The sequence below is a fragment of the Chrysochloris asiatica genome, unplaced genomic scaffold (assembly GCF_000296735.1).
Source record: "Chrysochloris asiatica unplaced genomic scaffold, ChrAsi1.0 scaffold00317, whole genome shotgun sequence".
Classification (NCBI taxonomy): Eukaryota; Metazoa; Chordata; class Mammalia; order Afrosoricida; family Chrysochloridae; genus Chrysochloris; species Chrysochloris asiatica.
Genome location: NW_006408835.1, coordinates 1,348,711 through 1,369,240, shown reverse-complemented (window position 1 = coordinate 1,369,240; position 20,530 = coordinate 1,348,711). Strand labels below are relative to the sequence as shown.

The window sequence follows — 20,530 nt, the reverse complement described above, 5'->3', positions numbered from 1 at the left end:
CTATGGCACCTGACAACAACAACAACAACAGTATGATGACTGGAGTCCTGGTATGGCATTACAGGAAAAGCACTGGACTGAGAACCACAAAGTCAGCAGTTCAAATCCATCAGCTATTCCTTGGAAACTCTATACAGGGTTACTATGAGTTGGAACTGACTTGACAACACTTAATAACAACAACAACAAATGTGGTGGCTGAAGTCCCGGTGTGGAGCTGTAGGATAAGCACTCAATTGCAAGGTCAGTTTAAACAGCAAGGTCAGTGGTTCAAACTCACCAGCCTCTCCTTGGAAACACTGAACCGGGTCACTGTGGGTCAGAACTGACTTGATGGTAGTTAACAACAACAATAGCAAATGTGATGGCTGGAATTGCAGTTGCCTTGGCACTGCCGGACCAAATGATTTCCTGGGCCTTATTTGAATTTTTTTTTAGTTTTTTTCATCTTAAGGATTACTGAGCATGTTCTTCTCTTTTGGTTTCCTAACTCCAGTTGTTTGTACATTTCATTATAATATTTCACTTTGTCTTCTTAAGCTGTCTTTTGAAATTTTTTGTTCAGGTTTCTTACTTCATTATTTCTAACTGTCTAGCTTTTCTACATTCAACAGCAAGTTGAATGGGCCGATTTGTCCCAACCCTGCTCTAAATGGTATAGTCACATGGGAATCCCTCAGATGCCCTTCATTATTTTGCTTAAATACTCTTATAATTGCTTGATTTTTAAACCACAATCTTGTATCATTTCACAAATGCAGTCCTTGTCTCTTTGCTTTCGCTTGTATTGTTAACCCTAGTACATATCACCTTATCATACCGTATAGTTGGTGCTGATTACATTTTTAAATATTTTCTCCCTTACTATATTACAATATAGTCTTTAAAAAGGCAAGGATTTTGTTGATTCTGTTTAGTTATATATAGTTTGAACAGTGCCTGACACTTAATAATTACTTGTTGAATAAATGATTACTTGCGTGTACAAATATCTCTGTCATTTCAGGTTGCACAGCGACTGTCATAGTCCAACCACAGTATATTGCCAGGGTTGATAAAGTTTTTCTTAACTCCATCAATTGGTAGTTAGAGGTTAAGAATTTAGTTTGTGAAATAATACATATATGACCTAAGGGTATTGTGCGGTCCTGGTATGGCATTATAAGATGAGCACTAGACTGCAAAGTCAGTTTGAAACTCAAGGTTAGCAGTTCAAGCTCACCAGCCGCTCCTTGGAAACCCTATACAGTGTTGCTATGTGTCAGAATCCACTCAACGGCACTTAACAACAGCAGCAATGTGGCCTATGGCTAGAGTTAAATGGAATATTGAATGAGTATGTGCTTCCACATGAATGCATAATATGTGTGTGTGTGATATAAAGGTTAAAAATAATTTCACTGTTAAAAACCAGTTTGGGAATTTGGAGATTTAAGTTACAAAAGCAACAGATGTCAATGATCAAGAAAATTGATTAATTCTTAAGTGTCTTGTAAGAGTAAGATTTTCCCGACTTTTAAAATAACTATTTCACTTGGGTTTGTATCTGAAAAGAAAAACTTAACAGTTGGAAATTGCTTAAATATTTAATGAAATAAAAATACAGTAAAAAATATTTGTTCTATATGATTTAAAAGCTAATTTTAATATCATGGTCCATGATAAAATATATTTTCTCAGTTTCATCTCTAGACACTGAAAAAGGACCCAAGCCATGCAAAGATCATAATTGTGAAGCTTCAAAAAGACTTTCTAAGGTATGTTATGTAAGGCTGGAAAAAAGAAAAATAAAAAGTGAATGAATATGCTTTGTATATAAATAAGCGACTTAGCTATTTTATAAACACATAAAGCACATGGAGGACATCTAGTGTTTCAATAATAAAGCTTAACAGATGGTAAGATAGTAATAGAACAGATATTTCTATAAACTGCTTTGAAATTGGACTTGTACATAATGAATTTCATGAAGGCAGATGAGTTTTTCATTTATTTGGTTTTCATACTTGATTATTATTAATCAGAATTCTGTCCATGTTACTCTTATCCATCATAAAAAATAAAAATAATTGAAATATTTTTTTTCAATTATTTTTCAAAAAAAAATAAGTCGCTTACTTATATACAAAGCATTAGATAATGCTTACTAACTATTGGTATCCTGCCTACACCTAGCATCCTGTTTTTGTGTAGGATGAGTATTGTTCTGTAATCCTTAGCAGGTTCAGTATAATTCTTACTTGTACATTACACTTAATATATAGATCATGCTAAGTAAATTTATGTCAGAATTTTGTATGGTTAACTACTCATCCCTGATAATACAAACTTTTATAAAACACATTATTTAAAAATATTTTGTGTATGCATGTATTTATTTTAGAATGATTCTGAACATTTCATTTTAATGGTATAGGTCTTACATACTGAAGTCATCAGTATTCAGTGCCTAACTTTTGCATGCATATGAGGTTATTGAAAATACCATGGGTTGAGTCAGGCACACCATAGTTCTCAAACTAACATTTTTGCTCTTCAACACTTTAGAGAGATCTTGTGCAGCAGATTTGCCCAATTCAATATGCCTTTTGATTTCTTGACTGCTGCTTCCATGATAGTTGATGGTTGAATAGGGAAAATTGAAGTCTTTGACTTCAGTCTTTTCTCCATTTATATGGATGTTGTTTATTGGCCCAGTGGTGAGGATCTTAGTTTTGTTTTTATATTGTGATGCAATCCATGCCAAAGGCTTTGATCTTCATCAGTCACTTTCATTTTCAGCAAGCAAGGTTGTATCATCTGCAAATCGCAGGTTGTTAATGAATCTTCCTCCAAGCCTGATGACATGTTTTTCTTCATATAATCCAGCTTCTTGGATTATATGCTCAGCATACAGATTGAACACATGTGAAAGAATACAACCCTGGCACACATCTTTTCTGATTTTAAGCCATTTGGTGTTCGAACAATTGCCTCTTGGTCTACATACAGATTCTTCAACAGCACAATTAAATGTAGTGGAATAGTTCTTTACTATTATGTGTTAGATGTTATGGTCCACACAATTGAAAGTCTTTGCATAGTTCATTAAGCACAGGTATTCTGTTTCTGGTATTCTCTGCTTACAACCAAGATCCATCTGATAGCAATGATATCCCTCACTCCACATTATCTTCTGAATTCGTCTTGAACCCTGGAAGTTCTCTATCACTGTATAATCATAGCAGCTGTTTTTGAATTATCTTCAGTAAAATTTACTTGCATGGGATATCAGTGATATTTTCCAATAATTTCTGCATTCGGTTGAGTCACCACTCTTTGTAATGGGCACAAATACAGATCTCTTCCAGGTAGTTGGCCCGGTAGCTGTCTTCCAAATTTCTTGGCACAGATGAGTGAGTGCCTCCAGTGCTGCATCAGTTTGTTGAAAGATTTCAATTTATATTACATCGATTCCTTTGCCTTGATCTTTGCCAATACCTTCAATACATCTAGGACTTCTTCCTTCAGGATCATTGACTCTTGATCATATACTACCTCTTGAAATGGTTGAACATCAAACATTTCTTTTTGGTACAATGACTCTGTGTGTTCCTTCCATCTTCTTTTGATGCTTTCTGCAGCATTCAATAATTTGCCCAGAGAATCCTTCAATAACACACGTCGAGGTTTCAATTTTTTCTTCAGTTCTCTCAGCTTAAGAAATGCTGAGTGTGTTCTTTCCTTTTGTTTGTCTACTTAAATTAGTGCTGTGATTTTTACTGCTTTAGCTTCATCCTACATATTTTGTTATGCTGTGCTTTCAGATTCATTTAGTTTTATGCATTATTCAATTTTCTCTGAGCCCTCCAGTTTGACCCATAGATTACTTTGAATTATTTTGTTCAGTTTCTACATATTTAGAGAATTACCTTTTGTCTTTCTGGTATTTATTTCTACTTTGTAGTCTTTATTGCAAAAGAACATGCACTATATAATTTTAGTTATTTAAAATTAGTTCGAGTTTGCTTCATGGCCCAGGAGATGGTCTATCTTAAAAAAAAAAAAAAAAAAATGGATATTTGAAAAAAAAAAAATTACGTTCTATTGTTCGAGGGTTCTCTTTGTCAGTTATATCCTGTTGGTTGATTGTAATTATTGGATCTTTTTCATTCTTATGGAATTCTATTAATCTACCAATTCTTGAGGGGGGATGGTGTTGAAGTCCCCAATTATAATTGTAGAACTTTCTATTTCTTTTCCAACTCTATTAATTTTTGCTTTATGTACTGCTTGTTGATGGATGCTTTTATCATTATGTGATGTCCCTCTTTGTTTCTAATAATTTTCTTTGATCTCAAATGCAAGGAAGCTTTATAAAGTTTATAGGAAAATTCCATTATGTCTTACTTAAATCTTTTCCAGACTGTAATATTTTAATCAGATATTAATATTTAGACTCTTGTTTTTATTTACATTAATATTTATCTTTTCCCATCTTTTTGTGATTCTACCTGTGCCATTATATTAAAGTGAGTATCTTGTAAGCAGCATAATTATTGTTGTTTATTGGCTTCTTTATTCCTTTTGTTTTAATCCATTCATCCAGTTTGGTATATTTTGTTTGGTATATTGAAGTCATTTACTTAAAAATAATTATTAATATATTAACACTTTAGCCTGACATTTTATTAATCTTTTTTTTTTTTCCTTAGTTCTTTCTTCTGTTTCTCCTTTCTTGCCTTCCATTTGATTATGTAAACATTTTCTAGGATTCCTATTAATTTCATCATCAGTGTTTTGAGTTTATCTCTTTGCATCATTTTCTTAGTTTTTACTGAGTGTTGCATTATTCATATAACTTTAGCAATCGTCTAATACCAACATGCTTTGCCTTTGTGTGAAATGTGAAAATGTCATTTCTATTTTGGAGTCACTTTAATATTATTGTCCTAAGATGATGGTTGTTGTGTGTTGTTAAGTGTCTTGAACCATCAGCCTTGTGATTCAGACTAACCTTACATACAGTTCAGTGCATTAACCCACAGCATCACACATGGTGTTGTCATTGGGTTCAGTCATTAAATATCATTTATGAAACTCATGGAAAAAGATATATTGTTATGTCCCATATTTCTGTTCTATGCATTGTCCTTTTTTCCATCACAATGCTTCTAGACTCCTTTTATGATTTCCTGTCTGTTTGAAGAACTTAATTTAGCAATCTTTAAGGCTAGATTTCCTAGCTGCTCTACCTTCTTCTTTTTATAGTCCATTGTATTTTTCCGATATGGAATGTGTTCTGCTCTCAGTTATTTCAGTTTATAATTAATGGTGTCATTTGAATTGTCGTTTATGTACACAGGTTATTTCTCCATGAAAGTTTCAATAGTTTTTAATTTGTGTTTAGTTTTCAGAAATGTAATTATGATGTATCTAGATGATCCTTGGCATTTAATTATGATGTATCTAGATGATCCTTGGCATTCTTTTTCTTTTAAGCATATTTGTCTATGTGTGCCTCTGCCTAGTCTGATATTTTTATATCTCAGATGTAAAATAGTTTATCATCAGTCATACACTGGTTTGGTCTTTTAACAAAACAAGAGTAAGTTTAAATTCTAATCAAGATCATATTTATGGTTACAGAGGTTTAGATTTTAACTCATTTTTTTGGAAACACAACTCAGCCAGTAGGCCTATCCTGTTTGGGGTTCAGTTTGCTTCTTAGACCTGTATGTCTGTATCTTTTATCAAATATGGGAATTTTCAACTATTATTTCTTCAGATATTACTTCCATCATACTGCCAGTCTCCTCTCATTCTTGGACTCTGAGGATACAAATATTGAATGTTTGTTATTACAGGTTCTTGAGCCTTTAGTCCCTTTTCCCTCCAGTCTATTTTCTGTTTGTTTTTCTAGATTGTTCATAATTCTGTTCTATGCTGAAGTTAGTCCCTATGATAGTAATGAACTTTCCAGTGTGTGTGTGTGTGTGTTTAAATTGCTTTATTTTCATTTATAATTCTATAACTTCCATCTGGTTCTTTTTTAATGTAAGTTTTATTTCTTTGCCAATGCTTTATTTCTTATTTGTTGCAAAAGAATGTGTAATTGTTTAAGCTATTTTTCACAATCCTTTTCAGGTAATTCTAACTTCTAATTTATCTTGTGTTGGTGTCAGTAATTTCTTACTCAACTTGTGATTTTTCTAATTGTTTGCATGATGAGTAATTATATCTTACACATTCTGCCTATTATGTTAGGAGCCTCTGAGTCCTATTTAGTTATTTTATTTTTGGTGACAGTTACCTGATTTAGTCATCTCTGGGATTTGGCCTGCTTTTGTGGATTGCGTTGTTTTAGTATTCAGGGTCTTTATGGTATGCTTTCTTTCTCTTCCTTCCTTCCTTCCTCTGCTCTGGGAGGGCAGAAGGTACTTACCTTGACAGGGCCATTGGGTGACCCTTGGTGGGGGAGGGATGTGGAAGACTTCCTGCACAAATGTCCCCTACTTAGTCCCTTGCTTCTTAGGCTTCTGGGGTTAAAGAGGTTTCCCAACGTACACGATTTGCTTTAATCATGTCTCCTTCTGGTTCTGTGTACCAGCAGCAAAGATATAAAGTCTCAAGTTTTTTGGGAACAAATATGCCTCATATACTGGAATACTAGTTATGCCTGAATATATTTTTCCATTTTTTCCTATTCACCCCAATAGCTCTAGCCAAAGAAAGGAGAGTTTCAAACATTCTGGGTAGACAGACACTTCCCAGGCCACATTGATTTCTATAGCTAGGTCTCTGTTTCCTTTTCTGCCCACCTTTCTCTTGTTTCTGCATTGGTCTTTGGTTTCTGGAGACAAAGCATCTTTTTGGTCTGGATTACTTATTGTGACTGGGTTCCTTTTTACTGTTCTACTTGCCCACTCCTATATCTTAGGGCGGGACGGAGAGTCTCAGGCTTGCTGTACTTAGTACTTATCTCTATTGACTGTTTGGTCAGCCCATCTTAGTATCACTTAGTGAAAAAGAAAGCCTCTGGGTCAGTGGAAAAGCAGAGAGCCTCATCTGGCTGATTAATTTTGGTGGGTCCCCCAGTCAATCCTCTTTACAGTGATGTTGGATTCACCCAGTATTGTCAGAGGGATGACGCTTCATTCCCAGGGAGAAATTGTTGCCATGTCAGAGTAGATAAACACCAGATTGGGGCCACTTTCTTCTGTTGCTTAGAGGATAGAAGAGAACTTGCTTCTCCATTCTTCCTCCAGTTCTGGAGTCTGAAACCATCTCACTGTCTTATCACTTTTCAGAATTTTCTTTGGCTATGTCTTTTGCCATTTCCAGGGTTTATAGTTCTACTTACGGAGAAGGAGCAGACAAATAAGGACCTATGCCAAATTGTCCAGACAAGATGTAGTTTTCATTTTTTTTTTTAAATTTAGTAAGTATATATGATAGATCATACTACTGATTTAGAGGTATTATAAGCATGCTTTTATTTTTTGACCTTTGGCATAAGTATTCTTGGTAATAATTTCTAAAATTCATTCTAATGATTCTCTTCCTCTTAACATTTCCCAAATACTGTAATAGATGCTTGAGAATGAAAATAGAGATTCTTCTCCAGAGTCACACTGAAGGATATAAGACATCAAAGCAGTTTTTATCTTCATTCCAATCCCATACAATTATTAGAAAAATAATAAGGTAGATTTATGAGAATATAGTAGATTATGCTTAAGTAGCAAAACCCAGATTCTTACTAGTTTAAAACAACAAAATTTAATTTTTCCACATGTACTATAAAAGTCCATGGTTTTCAGTGTTGGGTTATCTCTACATTCAAGCTGATGAGACAGTCTCCTGCTGGATTAGAAACGTCTCGGGATATGCTATGACATACTAGAGATAGCATGCTATGTTAGATTTCCAAAGCCTTTAAAAACATCAAATAGATATCACTTCACTTAAAGCCTATTGGCCAGCAGTAGATACATATTATTGCCTAGATGAAAAATGTTAAGAACCATGAATTTGTTTTGTTTTTGTGAGCATAAATTTCTTTTACCACTTTAGGAAAATAATGAGTTTTTTTTTCAGGTTTTGTTTAGAATTTTCTGGACTAAAATATAAACCTAATTCTTAAAGGTTGACTTGTGCCCCCCCACCCCCAATAAGATATATGGAAGGCCTAATTTATGTATGCATGCAAAAACTGGACAGTGAATAAGGAAGACCATAGAAGAATTGATGCTTTTGAGTTATGGTATGGGAGGAGACTATTGAAAGTGCCATGTTGTTGTTGTTAAGTGCCATAGAGTCGATTCTGACCCATAGCGACCCTGTATAGGGTTTCCAAGGAGCAGCTGGTGAGCTTGAACCACCGACCTTGCAGTTCAAATGACTTTGAAGTCTGACGCATTAGCCCACAGCATGATACCAGGACTCCTGAAATGCCATAAAGGCTGCCAAAAGAACCAATAGATCCATGTTGGAAAAAGTGCATCCAGAGTGCTCCTTGGAGGCCAGGATGGCCAAACTTCATCTCTCATACTTCAGACATATTGTCACTGGAGAAGGATATCATGTTTGGTAAGGTGGAGGGTCAGAGAAAAATAAGAAGCCCCCCAGAGAGATGGATTGGCAAAGTGGCAGCATCGATGGACTCAAGCGTGGCAACTGTAGTGAGGTTGGCCCAGGATAAGGCAGTGCTTCATTCTGTTGTGCGTAGGGTCGTTATGAGTCAGTATTAACTCAATGGCACCTAACAACGACAACAACAATATGTATTTGTAAATATAACTTTGGAAGCAGGGTTTTTTTGAAGATAATAAATTAAACGAAACAACAATAAAGAAAAAGTTGTCATTAAGTAACCTCCAAAGCATAGTGACCATATAGGACAGGGTTGAACTGTTCCTTAGGATTTCTAAGACTCTAATTCTTTACCAAAGCAAATAGTCTCGTTTTTCTCCTGCTGAGCCTCTGGTGGGTTTGAACTGCTGACCTTGAAGTTTGTATCCAAGTGCTTATCCCATAGTGCTACCAGTGCTCCTTTTAGTTAAGGAGGTCATAATGGAGTAGGGTGGATTCTAATCCTTCCTGAGTGGTATATAAAAGGGAAAATGGACACACTTGGGCAGAAAATGCCATATGAAGATGTATCTACAAGTCAGAGAATGCCAAGAGATGTAGCTTCCAGAAGCTGAAAGAAACAAAAATTACTGTTCCTCAGAAACCCTATAAGGGTTCTATGGGTCAGAACTGACTCAAAGTCACTTAACAACAACACCGATGTCCTGGTGTGGCTCTGCAGGTTAATGCACTGGATTGCAAGGTAAGTTTGAACTTTAAGGTTGGTGGTTCAAGCTTACCAGCTGCTCTTCAGAAATCCTATACAGGGTCACTATGAGTCAGATCAGATTCAACAGCACTTAACAATAAACAGTAGTCTCAGACTCCTGGTGTGGCACTGTGAGACTGGCACTGGACTGTGAACTGCAAGATCAGCAGTTCAAATCCATGAGCTGCTCCCTAGAAACTGTGTACAGGGTTTCTCTGAGTTGCACAAGTAATCATCTTTTTGGTATTCTCTGCTTTCATCCAAGATCTATCTATATCAGCAGTGATATCCCTTGTTCCACATTTTTTCTGAATCCGACTTGACTTTCTAAAAATATTTCAACCATTTTTAAATTATCTTCAGCAAAATTTTACTTGCATGTGATATTAATGATTTTATTAGACACTTTCCACAATCTCTCATGTTACCTCTCTTTGGAATGGTCACAATCATGGATCTCTTCCAATAGGTTGGCGAGGTAGCTGCCTTCCAAATTTTTTGGCATACTTGAGTGACTACCTCTAGTGGTACATCAGTTTGATGAAAGGTTTCAATTTGTATTTCATCAGTTCCTGGAGGCTTGTTTTTCACCAATGCCTTCAGTGCATCTTGGACTTCCTTCAGTACCGTTAATTATTGATCATATGCTATCTCTTGAAATGGTTGACCATGTAACATTTATTTTTCTTACAGTAACTATATGTGTACCTTCCACCTTTTGATTCTTTCTGCATAATTCAATATTTTGTCCCTGTAATACTTCAATATTGCATATCGAAGTCTGATTTTTTTTTTTTTCTTCAGTTCTTTCAGCTTGAGAAATGCTGAGTGTGTCCTTCCCTTTTGGTTTTCTAACTCCAGATCACTATACAATTCTTAGAGTTTGACTTTGTCTTCTAGAGTTGCTCTTTGAATCTTTCTGTTCAGTTTTTTTAACTTCCACATTTCTTCAATTTGTCTTAGTGTATGTATACTTTAGAGCAAGTTTCAATCTCTTCTGACATGTATTATGGTCTTATATTTCTTTACTGTTTTTTAAATGACCTTTTCTTTCTTCTTGTATGTCTATGTCATTCCACAGCTCTTCCTAAGATAGCCTCTAAATTCAGGTGTGAATGTTCAAGATCACATATTGACTCTTGTGAATTTGTTTTAATTTTCTTCAGCTTCAGACTGATCTTGCATATGGGCCATTCATGGTCTGTTCCACAGTTGGCCCCTGGTGTTGTTTTGGATGATATTGGCTTTCCACTGTCTCTTCCCACACTGTAATCAATTTGATTCTTGTGTATTCCATCCAGTGAGGTCCATTTATATAGCCATCTTTTTATATCTTTAAAGAAGGCATTTGCAATGAATCAGTCATTGGTCTTGCACAATGCAATCGTGCAGTCTTTCACATCATTTTTATGACCATCATATAATCTTCCACATCATTTCTATCACCAAGCCCATATTTCCAACTAGAACCTTCATCTTTGTTTCCAACCTTCTCATTCTAATCATCAGTAATTCATTATCAATACATCCTGATTGTATGTTTGATCAATTCTAGACTGAAGATGGTGGTAGAATTTTTCAATTTTATCATCACTGGCTTTAGTGGTTAGTGTATAAATTAGAATACTAAAGTAAAGTAGTATTAACTGGTCTTCCTTGTAGGCATGTGTTTATTATTGTGTCACAGATAGCATCATACTTTAAAATGGATCTTGAAATGTTCTTTACGACGATGACTGTGACACCATTCCTCTTAAATTTGTTGTTCCCAACATAGTAAACCATAAGATTGTCAGATTTAAAATGGCCATTACCAGTCCATTTCATCTCACTAGTGCCTAGGTTGTTCATATTTGTGTTCCATGTAATTTTTGACAACTTCCAGTTTTCCTAGCTTTGTATTTTGTGCATTCCATGTTGTGATTATTAACAGATGTCTGCAGTTGTTTCTCCACATTTTGCTTTGTGCCCTATAAGCAAGTGAATATCCTGAAAGCTTACTCCATTCACGTCATCATCTTCAACTCTGCTTTGAGAAAGCAGCTCTTTCCCAGTTGTATTTTCAGTGCTTTTCAATCTGAGGGGCTCATCATCTGGCACTCTGTGTAATAATGTTCGGATGCAATTCACAGTGTTTATCTTCTGGTGCTATATCTAACAATATCCACTGCTTTTCATAAGAGTTTCTCTGGCTGGTGAATCAAGAGTCCTGATGTGGCTCTGCGGGTTAGTATGCTGGACTGTTATGTCTGTTTTAACCACAAGGTTGGCTGTTGAAGCTCACCAGCCACTCCGTGGAAACCCTATACAGGGTCGCTATGGGTCAGAATGGACTCGACGGCACTTAACAACAACAACAATCCATTCAGAAGTAGTCTTCCTCTCCTTCTTCCTTGTCTGTCCTAGTCTGGAAGCTCCACTGTAATCTGTCCATGTGGGTGATCGTACTGGTATTAAAAATACCAGTGGCATAGCTTCCAGCTTCATAGCAACATGCAAGCCACATGGTATGACACACTGACAGATGAGTGGCTCAAATTGAGTGGGGAAGGGAAGCTGAGACTTTCAAATGACACAGTTGGCATATGTAGTGGGATTTACTATCCACCACTGCACCGTGGGTTAATGCTCTGGACTGCAAGTTCGGTTTGAACAATAAGGTTGACAGTTCAAGCTCATCAGCTGCTCCTTGGAAACCTTGTACAGGGTCACTGTGAGTTGGAACCAACTGACATCACCTAACAACAACAGTAACTGCAAAAAAAAAAAAAAAAAAAAGAGTCACTAAGGATTCCTCTCACTCTCACAATACTCTGATTCTCTATTTATTGGGTTTGAATTTGTCACAATGACTTTGTAGCACTCACACCATACTCAAAGTTATGAGATTTATTCAGAAAGTTGTCAGGTTACAATACAGGATCTGAAAATGCTCCAGCCACAGTTGTTCTAACTCGTTGCTGATAAATGCCCACAAGACACAACACTCCACACTAAACCTCAACCAGCAGGCAGTTGACTTTATCCCAGTGGGTCAGCAAACCTAGCCCCTCCGTCCACTTCAGTGCCTGGAGGCACCGTCCTCTGTAAGCAAGCTTCCTGCTCAGTCTCCCAGGTTTACTTGCTCAGTGGGCTGCGAAGACCACTGCTCTGGCTCTTGCTCTCCTTCTTGGTTCTGCTGCTGCTGCTTCTCTGCCACTCCTCTGGTGTCACAGCATTTGTCCCTGCATTGAGGAGGTTCAACATGCAGGGGGCTCCTTATCCAAAGGACACAGTCCACTCTTGGTTCTTCTCCCTTGATGGTAGTGAGATTCCCCCTCCTGTTTCTCAGATTGTGTATTTTATACCAATGCTACAGTTCCAAGTTTTCACAGTTACAATGAACTCTACTAACTTCCGTAGTTGAATAGTGTCATCTCATCAGGATCTTCTCCCACCTTCTCTTATCCAGACTCAGCAAGGTAGAAATGCCTGGTGGGAGTTATAGACGATGGCTAGAAGAGACATTAGATAATGCACTGCACCACAGCCATACAATCTGGTGTGAGGGGTGGGTGGTTTCCGTTTTAATAGACTAAATAAGCGCGTGACTACACACAGAAGTAGTTATTGTCAGAACATTTTCTGACTTGCTCGGCTACTCATTTCTTGACCCTTTGATTAGAGAACTTTTATTTTCTCTTAGTCTGTACCATTTAGTGGTTTTGAATTGCTGTCTTAAGCTCCAGATTGAGGGGTTTTGAGGCAAAATGAAAATCCCAAGAACTTGTTATTGTTATTTATTGTTTAGGAATTCTCAGGAATTCACTTTCTGCCTCCTAACTTTGAGAGAAGTTTTCTTATTTTCCTTTTGGATACCCCTACCCAAAACCCCTTTCCCAAAACCCCCTACCTCAAACCCCGGGAGTCCTGATGTGGCACTATGGGTTAATGCGCTAGACTGCAAAGCCATTTGAACTGCAAGGCCAGCAGCAAGCTCACCAGCTGCTCCTCGGAAACCCTATACAGGGTTGCTATGGGTTGGAACCTACTCTGTGGCACTTAACAACAACAATACCCCAAACCCCAGAGTCCTGGTGTGGTGCTGTGGGTTAACGTGCTAGACTGTAAGGTTGGTTTGCACCACAAGGTCAGAGATTCAAGTTCACCAACTGCTCCTTGGAAACCCTATACAGGGCCAGTATGGGTCGGAACCAACTCGACAGCTATTAACAGCAACACCCCAAACCCCACCTCAAACAAACAACACCCCAAACCCCACCTCCCTTTTCAACTGTTTCAGTTAGAGTGTCTCTTTGATAAGTTTAAGGCTTTTCTCCTGTTCCCTTTAGGCTAGTGTAACATCCTGGAATACTGAGATTATCATGGTAACAATTAGGAATCCAGCTACTATTAGGTCTGTAGATTTTTTTTCTAACTTGTACCTTCATTCCTCCCCTAACACAGTTTTGATTTTTTTCCCTTCTTAGGAGTCCTGAGGTGGTGCTGTGGGTTAATGTGCTGGACAGCAAAGTGGGTTTGAATCACACGGTTGATGGTTCAAGCTCACCAGTTGCTTCTCAGAAACACTATACAGGGTCACTATGGGTCTGAACCGACTCGATGGCACTTAACAACAACAAGAACAACATTGTTGCAATATGGCTACACAAGATCTTTGTTCTTTTATTCTGCTAGATTTTTAGCAGGCAGATTTTTTTTGTAGCACTGTGGGATAAAGCATCAGACTCCAAGGTTTGTTTGTACCACAAGGTTGGCAGTTCAAACCCACCAGTTGCTCCTTGGAAACCCCATACAGGGTTACTATGAGTCAGAACTGACTCAACAGCATCTAACAATAACAGCAGCAGTCCATCCCAGCATTGGAAATAGGGATCTATTTCTGTATTTTTTTTTTTTTGGTCTCATATTTTCCTGCCCCATCTCTATCTTGTCTATTTGCTTTTTCCTGTAGAAATACACTAATGAAAACAAATCAAAACAAAAACAAGCAAGCAAAACTTAATATGTCAAGTATACCAGGTTTAATTGTGAATGGTTTCAAAATATAAAGTAAAATTTGTCTTGAAATTTTCCTCTAAAAGCCTAGTTTTGAAGTGCAAATTCCAATTCTTATGGAACAATCACTTCTTATGATACCACTCAATGAAAAGATTTTATTTTGTTTTCCTTCAACATTAAAGTAGTTCCCAAACCACTAATGACAGTTTTCTTTTCTAAATCCTGAGATTTGTTAAACTTCTTATGAATGAATTCCAGTTTTCATAGAATTCAAACTATTATTTAACCCTTTCTTTACTCCTTACTCCCTTTGGTCTTGTTTCAAAAGTTAGCTTTGTATGATAGCTCTCTGCATAATTCACTAATAGACATTTTCCTTGTTACAGTATTCCTAACATGAAACTGAAAAATTTTGTTTTTTTATGAATCATTTTCTATAGTCTCCACTGGGACATTACAATTTTATTTGGTTCTTGTGCCCAAAGATCACCAGTGTTTCCTTCTGAAATTCACAATCTTGCCAATGCAATAAACCTCCATTTCCTTTTCTTATTTCCAACCATGTTCAATGCCGATAAGTTTTTTTCTCCATATATTTCACCTGTGTAGATGATAACAATATATAAAAACCAAGGGACTCTCTCTTTCAGGTGTCATTGTTACCTTGTTTCCTTTCACTGGAGTTGGAGTCGAGTCCTAATTAGACTGATTTCATATCGTGTATGATATTTTAAATTTATTCCCGAATTCCTTTAATTATTAACACCAGATCTTTTATCAAAATATTCAGTGTTCAAAAATTTACTGATTTGCATTGTTGTTGTTGTTGTTGTTAAGTGCCGTCGAGTCGCTTTCGACTCATAGCGACCCTGAATAGGGTTTCCGAGGCTGTACATCTTTACGGGAGCAGATTGCCTCATCTTTCTCCCACGGAGCAGCTGGTAGTATAGTTTTTTTTTAACTAGGAGATCTGTACTTTTGCTTTTTAGAGGGAAAATTCATGTGATCATTTTAGATACCAAGTTTTCTGTGAATTAGCCTAATTCTTTTCCTTCAGCTTTTGGTGTGAGGGGAGAGGACTCAAAAGTTGAATGATTATGCTTGTGTCTCCTGAAACATTCAGTTACAGTCTGGTAATTGATCTGTCATAGGTTGTATTCTCTAGAAAAGCAAAAACCAGTTCTCTCACTATGTATGTGTATGCTGTTGTGTAGTGCCATCGAGTTCATTCCGACCCATAGCGACCCTCTATAGGGTTTCCAAGGAGCAGCTGGTGAGCTTGAACCACCGACCATGCAGTTCAGATGACTTTGCAGCCTGACACGTTAGCCCACAGCACCACACCAGGACTATCTATCTATGTCTATGTTTATATCTATATCTGTAACTGTAGAGATAGATAGATAGATAGACAGATAGATAGATATTGATATATATATATATCTCAAGAGAAATTTATATTAAGGAAATAGCTCATGATTGTAGAGATAGGAGAGTCCTAAATGCAGGCCACCCAAACCAAGATCAGGAAACCCAAGTCAAGGCACAGAGTAGGACCATGGAGCAGGGGCAGAAGCAGGGTGACCAAGCCTGGGAAGGCATGCCACAGAAACAGCAGTACGGAGCACACCAATCAGGGTGATAGGAACATGGGTGCAGGGCATTCCGGTGGGAATCTGGTTTTCCAGGAATGTTCAGTGGGCAAGCCCAGCAGGCAAACACACAATAGAGCCACTGGTTCAGGTTCAAAGAAACGGAGGTTGGAAGATGACCCAGATGTAAGATCCTGATCCAGCCAAAATTAGAACGACTCTTTCCTGCATGTCCGTTACATTGGGAGCAGGTCTCACCCCCAAGGAAACATCCTTGCCATTGATTAGCTGCTCATAGGCAATCATTATAGAGTTAACTATGCCTGCTCATAATCAGTCATCACAGAGTTAGCTATCAGCAGTCAAACAACTGGGAATCCTGCCTCAATCAAGTTGACACAGAACCTATCACATGGTCCTATGTACAATTAAATAAATACCACATTAATTTGCCTCTTAAACGTTTCTTACCAGTACTGTATAGTTGACTGTGGAATAGATTAAAGATTCTTTAGAATGTATAAGAAAAACTGCTTAAACTGTGAAAGGTAGTAAGTGAGTAATAGAAGAGCAGGAGTTGCGCATTAAGTTGAATTTGTTGTTATTAAGTACCATCCAGTCATTTCCAACTCAAGGCAACCCTTTAGAGGGTTTCTGAAGAGCATGTAGAGAGTTTGAACTATCAACCTTGTGATGTGCTATCTCCAGTGCTTATCTTACAGTGCTGCACCAGGAGTCCAGGTTTAATTTAGTATGTTATAATTATTTGTACAAATATGTATGGAAGTAATATAATTAATAAGTATCAGGAGACCTGAGTAAGTTAAGGTTCGCCATTAGTAGTTATATATTGTCCTGTGTCCATCCATCCATATTCCTGAATAAAGGCACAATTCAGCATGGTAGAATTAGCAGAAATTAAAGTCTTTTGTTAATTTTATGACTGAAGCCAGGATAATGATTGTAAATGTAAAGTAATTATAGAAGAGAATGATGCCTTATTTATTCTAAAAACTTAATTTTGGGACCCATTGCATGACACCCCAATATGCCATAGTGTTGTTTCAAAATGTATTTCTTTGTAGAATGAGTAGAGAGCATGGTATGCCTCAAGATAACTGACTTTCAGTCTTTTGTTGTATGCCCTTGAGTCACATCAGACTCATAGCACCCCTGTATAGTGTTTCTGAGGGTGGATGGTGAGTTTGAACTGCCAAATTTAGAATATTTTGATGGTGGTGGTGATTGTGTGCTGTGGAGTTGGTTCCAATTTCTACTATCCCTGGACAGGGTTTCCAAGGCTGCGAATCTTTATGAGAGCAGAGAGAGCCTCATCTTTCTCCCATGGAGCAACTTGTAGCTTGTGGTTAGCAGGCCCACTCACAACCCACTACTCTAGCAGAGCTCCTTTTAGAGTACTTTATAGTACATTTAAATTTTTTTTTTAAATAAATGTTTTATAGTGAATTATGTTATAGTTTACATGGGAGAACAGTAGTTTTACTTTCATTCTATCGTATATTGTTTCATTTCATTGCCATGGTTACACTCCCCTCCATGCATCATCAACCAACCAAAGTTGTTGCAAGTCGATCCCACCCCCACCTCCCCACCAGTCCACAACACACAGCCCCTCTCCCTCTCTGGATCTCAAGTCCCCAGCTGTTCCATCTCTCCATGTCATTGTCTCTGCCTCCATCTCAGGCATCACTGCTTCTCTGGGTAGGGTCCCACTCTCCGCTCTTCTCCACTGATGGTCCTAGGGACCTCTGCTCCTAGACTGAAAAGTTAATCATTCCCTCCTTGCTATAAAATGTCTACCTTTATATTTCCAACCCTCACAACAGTCCTGATACCAATTATTCACTATTGTATCACAAGAGAGCTATCTGCATTTCATTTCATCAGCCCTGCCTAGACATATTGTATGCTACTCTGTGAAGATTCTACCTGCCTCCACGCCTCCTGGATCTAGGTTCCCTCATGAAAGCTTTGTAAGCCAGTCACTTCTTGCCTTTGTAGCCCCCCCTCCCCACTTTGGGTAGCCAATGTCCAAGTTGTCCATCCCTGTCTACTCTGTATGTGTGGAGGGGGTGGGAATGATTCTTGAGTAAGGATTTGTTCCCTCTTTTGAGCTACTGCCTCCATAGGTGTAGGTCAAGTTCATCAAATTGTATCAGATTATGCTTTTTTTCCTCTTCTTTCTTCTTCTGGTTGAGCTCTGATCATCTTAAAGCCAGGACAAGTGGGTATTGTCTGCAAGTGTGGGTGTTCTTGCACATATCCCCTCTCTTCTTATCAGCTGAACGCTTCACTCTCCACTCTAGTCCTCTGTGGCTATCTATGTCACTGACTCTGGCCCAAGAGTCCCCAGGTCTTGCCACACAGCTGGCTGACCAGGTTTCCACCCGGGTTCACAGGAGTCTGTTGAACATTTTAGGGCTTATCTTGCCGCTTCATTGCTGTTTTTCACTCACGAACATGGTCGCCAATCAGAGCGTGTATTCCCATTGAGTCTTAGTTTTGGAAGAGGGTTTGCACTGAGGGGACCTGACCACTTGCCTTGATGTCTCCTGGGCAAGCAACTTGCTTGTTTTTAAAGAACTGTCGTAACTACTCATAGATCCTCAAATATATTATTCAGAATCAAAAGGTACCAAAAGTATAGTTATTGATGCAGGTAGTTTCTATATATTTTATGTGGAAACATATTTGAAAATACTTGAGATTTGAAGATTTTTTTACAAGTGTTATTTGTATTCTGTCAATGCAAGAAGAAACAAATACACGGAGACTTTGTTTTTTCTTGCCTCTAAATTTGTAAGTAACCTTAGTCATTCTAAAAGTACATTGATTTATATAAAAGGTGGCTAATTTTTTCCAAATTGTATTTATATTTCAGGCTAAAAATCTCATAGAGAGATTTTTTAATCAACAAGTAGAAGCTCTGGGCAAACGTGCAGAGCCATTGCCTGAAATCTACTACATTGAAGGTACTCTCCAAATGGTTTGGATTAACCGCTGCTTTCCAGGGTATGGAATGAATGCCCTGTCACATCCAAACTGTCCTGAATGCTGTGGTATGTAATGAACTCTAATTTCAATTTTTTTTTTTTTTTTATTTAATGAAAGTTCACTTATTTTTATTATACCTATCTGTTGTTTTAAGTATCACTTAAATATTCCTTTTGTTTATTTGAAGCAGTGATTTGAAAAGACTATGTTAATTTGAAAGTGTAAAAGAAAAAATGCTGGTTTAATTCTGCTCCAGTATTAATACTGCAGCAAAGAGGGTGAGTAGCATTAGGCAGTTGTCTGGGAGAAAACACAGTGAAGTGTTTTGAGTCATGTAATATTGTTGTTAATACTTACCTATAGTTGGCTACAGCTCACCGTGCCTGTATAACAGAACTAAAGCATGTATACCAGAACTAAAGCACTGCTCAGTGCTGCCCCATGTCCATGGTCACCAGTATGCTCAAATTTATCAATGGCTGTTTTCATCGTGTATTTTGAGTACCTTGCTGCCTAATGGTCTCAACTTCCAGCACAATATCAAGCAATGTTCTATTGTGACTAGAGGCAACATTCTGCAGTGATTCATAGGTCTTTCATTGACTGGTTCTTTGTTTACCTTAGTGTAGAAGCTCTGCGGAAACCTGTTCAACATAGTTGACCCTTTTGGTATTTGAAATATCCGTAGCATAATGTTCAGTCATAATCCTGTTGTTGTAGTCTGCTGTGGTGTTGATTCTGACTCATAGCAACCTTGTATAGGGTTTCTGAGAGCAGCTGATGGGTTTGAATTGCGAACTTTATGATGAAAAAAGTCCAATGCTTATCTTACCTGGTACACCAGGGCTCTCTAGAATTGTAGTAACCACAGTATAAGAAACTGACAGATGGGTGGTGGCACTTAGAGTTCCTTTCCCCAAAAGGAGCAAATGATATTTCATTTAATACCCATTATTGATGAGTTTGACTTTATATAGTTTAGTGTAAGTATCTTCTTACTGTTTTTTTTTTTTTTTTCCCTCTTGAGGAATAAGTATGTTATTTCTTTTACTACCAATGGTTTTAAGGAGCTCTGGTAGCATAGTGGTTATGAATCGGGCTGCTTATCTCATGATCAGCAGTTCAAAACTACCAGCTGTTCCGTGGGAGAAAGATGAGGCTTTCTGCTCCCGTAAAGATTCACAGCCTCGGAAACCCTGTACAGGGTCTCTATGAGTCAGCACCGACTGCACGGCCCATAACGACAACAACAACCAATGTTTTTATGACCTGATTCTAGCTTTAAGGATCTGGGCCACAAGCTGACACATATCCATCTTCATCTTTATTTTAAAAGAGAGTTCTATAGCCTTAGGATGAGGATAAAGATGTTTCTTAATTTCTGTTATTAGATGTTGAGTGAGATAATTTTTAATCTCTAATGGCTTTCTAGTATATGTTGTTGTTAGATACCATTGAGTTGGTTCCAGCTCATAGCAACCATATGCACAACAGAACTAAAAACTCCCCGGTACAGTACAATCCACACAGTTGTTAAGCTAGAGCCCATTACTGCTGCCACTGTGCCTATCCGTCTCATTGGGGTGGGGGTTGGGGTTTC

At 37.6% G+C, this 20,530-nt stretch overlaps 1 protein-coding gene across 1 annotated transcript in view; it reads left to right on the top strand.

The window, feature by feature from the left end:
• The window catches only part of ZPBP (zona pellucida binding protein), a 222,116-nt gene that overhangs the window by 122,014 nt on the left and 79,572 nt on the right, over positions 1–20,530 (top strand). The window contains exons 5-6 of the mRNA XM_006875279.1: positions 1,681–1,757; positions 18,818–18,995. Coding sequence (XP_006875341.1) covers positions 1,681–1,757; positions 18,818–18,995 — 255 coding nt within the window. The remainder of the gene's footprint in view (positions 1–1,680; positions 1,758–18,817; positions 18,996–20,530) is intronic.